Source organism: Glycine max, chromosome 19 (assembly GCF_000004515.6).
Source record: "Glycine max cultivar Williams 82 chromosome 19, Glycine_max_v4.0, whole genome shotgun sequence".
Lineage (NCBI taxonomy): Eukaryota > Viridiplantae > Streptophyta > Magnoliopsida > Fabales > Fabaceae > Glycine > Glycine max.
The window spans coordinates 40,242,291-40,252,702 of NC_038255.2; the positions used below are offsets into that span (position 1 = coordinate 40,242,291).

General features: G+C 30.5%; 1 protein-coding gene and 1 long non-coding RNA gene across 2 annotated transcripts; one reads left to right on the forward strand and one right to left on the reverse strand.

Moving 5' to 3' along the window:
- The first annotated feature begins 1,292 nt into the window (after positions 1 to 1,292).
- Positions 1,293 to 4,022, forward strand: LOC102661154 (uncharacterized). The gene is made up of 3 exons (XR_419970.3): positions 1,293 to 1,900; positions 2,934 to 3,360; positions 3,474 to 4,022. It is a non-coding gene; the product is annotated as an uncharacterized lncRNA (long non-coding RNA).
- Positions 4,023 to 8,407: 4,385 nt separating this feature from the next.
- LOC100783479 (zeatin O-glucosyltransferase) lies at positions 8,408 to 10,412 on the reverse strand. The gene has a single exon (XM_006605148.3). The coding sequence runs from the start codon at positions 10,132 to 10,134 to the stop codon at positions 8,617 to 8,619; it is 1,518 nt and encodes a 505-aa protein (XP_006605211.3). The 5' UTR covers positions 10,135 to 10,412; the 3' UTR covers positions 8,408 to 8,616.

The following is a 10,412-nucleotide window of genomic DNA, read 5'->3' on the forward strand; positions in this document are numbered from 1 at the left end:
AAATAGAAATTAGTTATTTTGTTGCTCTCATTTTTTTTTATAAATTAAGACAATTAAAACTTAACTCCCTTTATTTATTCTAAAGGGAGAAAAATTATTTTAAAAAATTGTTTAAAAACTGAAAAAAATCAGTAAGTTGAAAACCAAAAAAGAAAAGTTCTAATTATTAAACTGAAAGATTTAAAATTTTTAAAATAATGGACATATTTAATTAATAGATTTGTAGATTTTTTAAATTTCAAAAAAATTATTTTCATTAACAAACTAGTACGTACTAATAGTCTCAACGTAGGAAGACCAAAAAGTAAAACTGTTAAAATATAATCTTATAGTAGGCATTCAATGAAGACTCCCATGAAGTCAACTTAAATTGTATGCATCAAGACATAAATATGCAACCAATAGTCTCAGCGTAGACAGACCAATCAATCCATTCAGCATAGGTTCTCTTGCTTTTGCATTTCCTTCACCGTGCTAACATGCATTTACGTGACAACATCTTTCTTGTTTGTTGAATACATCATGCACATAGGCTCATTTTTTGACATTTTGTGCAATCACTTCAACTTCATGAATATGTTTCTCCCTAAAATCAAGTAAGTAGCAAATAATGCAACAAATAAAAGCATTGATACAGTAGGAATCACGTCCTCATCATACACCCACCAGTATGTTGTTTAGTTAATTGCACAGTATTTTCTTTAAGCTGAAAATTCAGTTATCTCTGATAGAACTTCAAAATCCATCTTGGACAATCACGACAAACTAAGATTTTTTTTGAGAAAAGAAGAGAGGAAATTAGACCAAAACTTACTGAAATTAATTTACTTCTTCAATCTGGTGTAAGTTGCTAACATCTTTGGACCGTGGTTGACATTGCAACATGACAATTATAAAGTAGCAACATGTCGCGATGTTTTATTGTGATGTATAATTGTTAGATGGGATGCTTTGGTGATTGGGGTATATATGTTCCATGTGTTTCTTGTAGGGACATTTGCTTTGCATGTAATATGGTTCTGTTAGGGGTATCAGTTATACCCATGGTAATATATATTTCATTTGCTGATCCATAAAATATTGAAGCATCACTACATCAACAGCAAATTATAAATAAAAAATAGGAAGAAAATGGCATAATAGAAAGGGGAAAAATTTATGCTGGATATATGAATGTGAATTGACAAAGATGATAAAAATGGTGAAAATCAAACAAAAAGTAAAAGCCTACGGGTGAAAGTTATGATTGAAGGGGATTGGGAATAAACGATGTGAATATATAGTGCAAACAACACCATACAAAAAACATTAATAAACAAAAAATCAATCTTCAAAAATAGATATTAAAGAACATCATATTTTATAAAAATGACTACTAAATTTGCTTCATACCAAAATTCTTATCATTAAAAAAGCGTATTTGATCAAATCGACAACATTGGATTCAAGAAGAAAAAAAATATAACCACTAAAAACAGCACAAAAAATAGCCATTACTGACATAAGAAATTGACAAATAAAATGACTGTGGTCAGTACATTATGGAGAGAGTGGATAATATTTGAATATGAAATGTGGGCACAAAAAAAAAATTTGCTTTTATATATTGTTATAGATTTTAAATTTAATTATTATTAGTTTTAACAAGTAAAAAAATTTCTTTCTCAAGTTTCCGAAGCCACGAGTAAGGAAACATGAAAATGGCGCGCTTTTTTTGGGGGGCGGTTTATCTGAAATCTCTATTCTCCCACACCAAACCCCTCTCTCCTCAATCCTAATAATGTCAATTCTCAGTGCTCTCTCATCTTCATCACTACTCCACCATCTTATCTGCCACGCCGCTATTCTCAAAGTAGAAGATTCGTATTTCGTAGCGCTCTTCACCTCCTCTTTCCTTCATGTAAGTTGAGTTCCCTCTCCTTCATTTTATTCATGAATCTAAGGGTTTAATTCATTGGTAGCTTTCGATGTTTGTTCGTTTCTTATTCATTTCAACTTTTAGGGTTTTCACTCCCAAGTGCTTCTTGAGCTTTATTGGAGCCAGTCAAACCTTTTGTGGAGTATTTGGAATTTAATTTAACGTATGAGCTATGGAATTGAATCTATTTCTCTTAGGATATTGTTTCTCCTAGCAATGGATCTATTTATGGCATCGCTTCAACAGGAGAATGGTTTTTAGTGTTAGAATGATTTTTTATTCTTAGTTAGAACTGTATAATTTTCTGCGAATGTCACAGTAAATTAGACGGAGGTTTTGATGTTTAATGGAGGAAGAATTCCATCTTCTCTCATACGCGAAAGCAAAACCATCTTCTATGTATATTGAACCAATGGAGACTCCCCATCGGTGTCATACTTTTTGTACTCATGTTTTTTCATTACATTACATAGAGTGACATAGGTAGTTCTCAAGATGATTTTCTTTCGTCATGATTGTGTTACTTTCAGAATGTTCTGTGGTCCTTTTCTTGTTCAATCTATTCCCTGTGCCATGTGAATCTCCTATATGTTTGGATTTGCTTCTGTCTGGATGTGTGTTTGGCCTATTTTATCTTTTTCTTACATTTTGTTAATGATTTCTTGGGTTCTGTTTGGATAGATTTTGCTGTGTTTGTCATTGTTTGGTTAAGCTGATTTGTATCAAGCTGAAAGCATAATCGCTCTAGCTTAAATGATTTAAGAGGATTCACTTTCTTCCTGCTCTGTAGTCTTTTTCTCTTTTATAGTATTTTTTTTCCCTGTAAAGAAATAATTTTGACAAAGGCCATTGTTTTGATATACGATTGATGTATCATACCTATTATTCATGCTTAAGCATGATTTCATCTCTGTAAGAACTTATGCCTTAAAGAATGCTGGACAGACAAACAAAAGGAAATGCTAGAGGATGAAACTGCTTATGAATTTATATCTATCACTGCATTCTTTGCCAGGTGCTGATTACACTTCCCTTGCACACTGCCCAAAATTGTGTCTAGTCTCTTACATTCCCTCCTAGGTTTCTTAATTTACCCCCATGTTGTTATGGATTTATATCTACCACTGGTGCTGCATGTGGCCAGCTCCAAGGTGTATCATGCTTTGCAATTTGACAACTGAGGATGCTCTTAGCTGCAACTATAATGATTGCATATGAATTGCTTTGAAAGTGCTATCATGGCACCACCAAGGTGACAGATGAGCTAGTGCAGATCATCCTTGGTCAGGTCTGGAACTTGGAGTTTCAAAGGCCTTTCTTGAGTTTACTTGTGACTATACCTGAATACATTCTATCAGGTAGTCACAACCTTCAGCGCTATTTTTGGTGCCGTAAAAGATGTTGGAATCCAACATGTTCCTCTAAACCCAAGAGCTTGATAGGTAAATAATAGTAATTTAATTAAACATTATGCATTGTTCTCCTATGTAGTCTAAAAGATACATTATGTAATTAATTGAATTAACATAAGTAGTTTCATTATTTCTGGTCACAGCTGTTGGGGATTGGATGAGGCCTTATTGGGTACTATTGATTCCAGTTCCCCCGACAGTGTCGCTTCATCAGTGGCATCCAAGGAAACATTGTTTCCAGGAGAAATCGGAGGAAGAAGCTCAATGAAAGGCTTCTTACGCTTAGATCGGTGGGGCTCCTTACATTAGCAAGGTAAGCACCATGCTTGTCTTAATTTGGTGGTCGATTAATTCATTAATAATAACTAGCTAATACTGTTCATCTGGTGTGCACATATAAAATTTTGAATTGGGTAGAAGAGCAGTACTACTGCAGTAATTGGGAGTGTTGTAGAATCATGGGATGATTTGGTACTTTTTTTTTTTTTACAGGAAAATTATAATAGCACAAATGAAATATATTATAATTCTGCATTAAAAAAATTATATTATAAAGAAAACAATAATTAGTACGATTGTTTACTAGTTTCAATTGTTAATTGAATATGATTTATTCTGTTAAAAAATTGAATCAAATAAGACAAAAAAGCTCACGTGACTCATTTCATAAAAAAATTAAGTATTGAAATATGGCCGGGTTTTTATGAATGAAAGATGAATTTGTAAATTATCAATTATTTTTTTATAAACTCTTATAATTTTAAATATTTTTTAAAAAATTATGATATTTTAAAATCTTATAAATTTATAACATCCTTTTAAATTTTATGAATTCATATTTTATAAATTCATTAAAATTTAAAACTACAAAATCTAAATTATAAAAATCTTTTTAAAAAAATCTTAAAAATCGTTATATTTTCATAAAATCTTTTAAATTTTATACGATTTTCTTATGCTAAAAAAAGTCTTTTAAAATCTCAATCTAATATATTGGCTATTCAATTAATTAATTTTATTATGTTTAATGTTGCACTCATTAGAAAAATCGTTACAATTTTAATATAGTACAAAATAAAAAATATTATTGCTCCTAAATGCTTGGGAACTAAGCGGTTGGATTCCTCACAACTTTTTACTTCTGAAAGTACTGACTTTTTTGGTAGTTAAAATTGTTAGCAGCATGTTTACTCATTTTGTAGTTGTTAAAAATTGTTAGAAAATACCATAAAGTTGTTGGTATGAATAAAATATTAAGCAAAAGTCTAGAATTTGAGTTTTATAAATAGAAAAAATATAGTTAAAAAAAGATACCTCACTAAAAATATTCAATCAAGTTCTATGATGGAGCAGAAAAATTGACAAGTATTCTACACAAATGTCATAATTACCAAGTTTGAAAATGCAGTTTTTAAGGGTTCTAAACAGCCAAAATTTGTACATTATGTTTTGGACTTGCGGTCACTTAAAAACTGCCAAAATCTGTTTTTTGACAGTATGTTACAGTATTTAGCTACCAAAATCAGCATCCTTTTTTTACTCCATACCAATAACAGCATCTGTGATTGCTAAACATCACAGTTTTTTTAGTACATCCTGTTATGTTCGTACTTGAATTTGTTTAATTTCTCATCTCTTTTACTTTATATTTTCCATCTTAATTTTTAAATTAAATTTTCATATTTTTTATCAAAATTTTAAAATAATATCATATTACAGTAAAATTTATCATAAATCTAAAATATAATTTATATTTTAAAAACGTTTTTTATTACAAATTACAAACTGTTCTGGACCACATTTTAAGAGATTCGGGCCCAATATATGACAAATTAAGCCATGAGCAAGCCCTAACCCAAACCCAATTGGTAACTTTAAGATCCTGTATGGAGAACCTTTTGTGGAAATTTCTAGGGAGCATCTAACATTTTTGTTGGGACACCCAACAAAATAGTGAAAGGATAAAAATGCCTTATATAAAAATTAATGGTCCAAGCAGGATAACGCTCAAACCAATTGAGTTAATAAACATATTATGTTATAAATAAATAGTGTCGTTATATATAATAGACACAAAAATTATATAATGAGCTTTTTAATATATAAAATATATTTTTTAAATTTGTTTAAAATTTAGTAATCTTGTATTTTACAATGCAAAATCAATTATTAAAATTTAGTTATTTTTTTAAAAAAAGCAATACCTATTAAATCTAATAATCAACTACTAATAGTGTAAATTACAGTTGAAAAACACCTAAAATTCTAAAATATATATTGTTCGAAAATAAAGTAATATATTTTTACAAAAATATCTTTAATTTAGTATCAACTCTTAATTACTAGTTTTATAAAAATTATTTATAAAATTTCTGGAATCCCACAAAAGTAGGATCTTAATGGCCCAGTTTATATATTATCGTGATAATAAAAAATTTTAAAAATTATTTTTTTAGAAATTTTTTTATTTAATTTATTTACAAAATTTGATAATTTAACAAATTTGATATTTAATTGATTGATGTATTTAAATATTTATTATAATGATTAAAAATTAAATAAACATAATATTTAATTGAATGATGTATTTAGATATTTTTTTTATAACAATTGATAATTAAATAAATTTGATATTTTTTTACATATATAAATACTTATTAAACCTATGTTTTTTATTTATAATTTATATATGTAAACAAATTAATTATTAGATAAAAAATAATCATCACAAAATTTATTATGTAACATTAAATATAAATTAAAAATTTTAGTGTTATATATAACGACATTATTTATTTATAATATAATGTATTTATTAGTTCAGTTAATTTGAGTATTATACTAATAATGTAATGCAGGAGATACAAGTTTAATCCCTAAGAACTAGTTTGATCCCTAAGCACTGGATCATAGGCTAATAGCCCAGAGTCCATTAGAGACTAGTGACTTTTACCGTGTTCGCGCCCATGCCTCTTCATGAAAAAAACCCATGGTCGCCAAACAGAGAATGACAAAACAGGGTAGAAAGGTCTAAAGATACAATACAATAAAATACCGAACTTTAGCTAGTAAGAACATGTGGAAATTCCATCTAAGTATTCCCCCCTTTGAACTGTTGCTGAAGAATATGAATAAATAAATAAATAGATGAATTGGTACGTGTCAATTTTATTAAAAGCAGCTGTGTATGGTCGATTGGTTATTTTCCCACCTAAACAAATTATATTGAATTCGTTGCTTGTGTTTTGTTTGGTTTTTGCGTTAGCGTTCACGTGAGCAATGCTAGTTATACAATCTTTTCACGTGGATTTCACGTGGTTTCTACTAAAAAGTTGTACTATTATTTTAATAAATATAATTCTGGTGAACCCCACTTCATAATAATAAAAGTCTTTGGAAGAATTTATGAACAACTTATTTAGACTTAAGTAAGCGTAAGAGTATTTAGGAGAACTCATAAAGGTATCTTAAGATTGATCCATATTTTTATCCTATTTTTAGAAGTTTTCCAAAATAAGATATGGAGTAATTGGTATGGAGCTTATCGGATTGGAAGATAGCCTTCGGAGTGTTTGATTTTACATTGAGAATTGATTCTGAATTTTGAATTAATTTTGAATAAATTTAGATTTAAAATTGATTTTAGATAAAAAATTTATGTTTGATTTTATGGTAGAGAAAAATTCGGAATTGATTCAGAGTCCATTGTTTGTAAGTTTAAGCTACTTTGAGAGTAGCTTTTACATTAAATTCAAAATTTTATACCGAATTTTAGTTTTAACTTAATTTTATAATAAAAATATTTAAACATAAATCATATCAATCCAAAATCAATTTAACCCAAATCAGTTTTATCGACACATTCAAACACACACGAATTTAGTAAAGCATGTTTACCAAGGCATAGATGATAGATGTATATAGTTATAGTTTTGTTGTTGTTTACTTTAGATCATATGTTGTTTACATTTTTGTTCTAATTTTTCTTTGCATAAACCAACAAACAAACGATAATCAAATAGTTTGTACACTCATTTAATGGTTTAAAAGGAAAATTGTTTTAGAGTGCGATTGGGTAAATAAGTAAATTAAAGATTTAATGAATAATTGTTTATCATGTATAAATTATTTTTATAATTGATGAGAAAAAACTATTTTAGCAAAAGTTATTAGGTATTTTCATAAGTTATTTTACAGAGTTTATTGAAATAAAATAATTACGACTTGTACATATATCATAAATTGTTTGCATAAATTCTCAGGTATACTTGCAAAATTAAGCTTTTTCGAGCACATCTTTATTAGTTATTAATTTATCAGTTTTTTTATTAGTGGAAGGAATTCAAACTTAAGATCTCTCTCTTTTCTTCTTTCAACCAACCAATCTTATAACTTCCCATCTTAATTATTAGATTTAAATATTTTTTTAGTTTTTGCAATTTAGTGCATTTATGTTTTTTTATCTTACAAAATTATTTTTTATTTTTAATTCTTGCAAATTATGTATTTTTTATCCTTAAAGCACTTCAAGTAACTTTTTGGATAGTGAAAAAAAACATTATCCAAAGAGTTATAAGAAAAACAAAACAAACATAATTTGAAATTTAAAAGTTCGAGACAAAAAAAATAATTTTACAATGATGAAAAGTAAAAAAAAATGTTAAATTATAAAAATTAAAAATGTATTTAAGCCTTATTTATTGTTACTAAATGACTTAAATATATTTTTTGTTTTATAAGTTCATTTTTTTAATTTTAGTCCCGTTAAGTTTACACCTTTTTAATTTTGGTGCTATAAGATATTTTACTCATTTTTAGTTTTGGTATATTTATATTTTTTTTTCAATTTGTCCTTGTAAGCATGAACTTAGAATTATAAATGAAAAAATTATAATCCTAAAGTAACTAAAACTAAAGAAACATAAACTTACAAGAATTAAAAATAAAAAAAATACTTACAAAAATCAAAATTGAAAAAATTGTCAACTTAAAAAACTAAAATTAAAATAATAAACTTATAGAAATAAAAAAAACATTAACTTAAAAGAAACCAAAAAAATATTTAACCCTGACTAAATTAAAAATAAACAATTTCTTATTTCATAAATCTAACTTAAGTAACTATACAATATTCGAAATCCCAAACTAACAATGATATCTTTCCATTCACTTAATGTAGTCTTTATACTCCAATCCACTAACAATATATTTTTATATTATTATTATTATTATCTTCATCATCAAAAACAAACGCCTGGTTTGTAAATGACATGGATTTGGACCAAACTATCTAGTGATGTGCGCAATGAAATCATCCAGTTCCACGCGAGAAACACCCCCTTCATCCCTGGACCTGCGAATAGCATTTTTTAGGTTCATTGCCCTTTGTCTCATCTCATCACCTTCTTTTGTTGCTATCAATCTCCTCACGGCATTCTCAACATCTGATGCTGTCACCAACTCATCCCTGTGGTCCCAGTCCTTCACAACCACCCCAATCTTGAGCACTTCGGTCACCAAAACCCTGTTCCTCGGCTGGTCAGAGTGCATAGGCCATGCTGCTATTGGCACCCCCATTGTGATGCTCTCCATGCAAGAGTTCCATCCACAGTGACTCATAAACCCACCAGTTGAACTGTGGCTTAGAATCTCCAATTGGGGTGCCCAGTCTCTCACAACCAACCCCGTGCCTTTCACTCTCTCTTCAAACCCCTTTGGAAGCTCAGAAGTTCTCACACCATCCTCAATGAACACATCTCCCTTGTCAGCATCCCTCACCACCCATATGAACTTTTGCTTGCTTTTTTCCAACCCATTTGCAACCTCCTTGATTTGCTCCTCAGAGAAGCATGTTGTTGTCCCAAACGACACATACAAAACTGATCCTGCTTCTTGCTTGTCAAGCCACTCAACACTGAAGTGCTTTGTGTTATAGACTCCCTTCTCAATGGACAAAGGGTTGAAGGGCCCCAAGGCCCAATGAGTCTTGCTACTAATGATCCTCTTTATTAACTCCAAGTAAGGACTCTCAATTACCCTTGTGGTGTTGTATATAGTCCCTTTGCTGAACTTGTGGAACTCATACTGTGAAGTGATGAAATCTATGAATTGGGTTGTGAAGCACCCTTCAAGGGAAGGAACTTCAGGGATGACGTGGGACACTTTTTCTACTGGGGGTCTCCCCATTGCATCCCAAAAGTACAGGAACATAGTGAAGGCAGAAACACTGTGGAAAGTGTAACTCTCACAATTGGGCACATGAATAGCATCTTGCACCACAGATGCCATGAGGGAGTCATAGATGACAACGACCCTTCTGGCTACAGATGAAAGGGATTGCAAGAGTGCATACACGGGGACTCGGAGACTCGTGGAGGCCTCAAAGGAGGGTAAAAGATGTGAGGGGAACCTTGTTTCAGCATTTGGGTTGGGGGCAGGGGAAACAAAAGGAGAAACATTGAAGTCGTGAATCTGAATGTTGTAAATGAAGTTTGGGTCCCAACCTTGGGCACGAACTATGACTTGGCGATTGTGGGTGGGCGAACCTACAAAATGGACGGGTATGTTGTGTGCCAAGATGAGGCGAGAGAGGTTGAGAAGCTGGTTGAGGTGCCCTTGTGCTGGGAAAGGCACCACAACCACCACCACTTGGGTTGGATGGAACATGTCATTGTCGTGGCTTTTCTTATTATGGCTTCTGTAGTTGGAAGCCATTGGTGAACTTTGAAAGCTAGAAGCCATTGAAGAGTTGTAGTAACAGAGGTAAGGTAGGTAAGTCTGTGCAATGCTAGGTTGGTATGGCATGTTCGGTATTTATAGAAACGAAATCAATGTTGGACACCACTCTTTTCCGCCATAAATTATGGTACGGAAAATGCTAAAATCATTTTTTTCCTACATAAACGGTTGTTAAAATTTATTAGGACTCATAAAGCTATGTACATCTCATTTAATATTTGGAAAATATTGGTAAGTATCAATCTCGATCGACCTTACCTAGTAGAGAGGAAAAGAGGACGAAGTATATCTATAAAAGAGACAATATGATGTAACACAAATAAAGAGAGAGAAAATTTTAAGCA

Excerpts from the sequence above, each read along its gene's own strand:
- LOC100783479 (XM_006605148.3), bottom strand. The coding sequence starts at position 10,134 with ATGCCATACCAACCTAGCATTGCACAGACTTACCTACCTTACCTCTGT.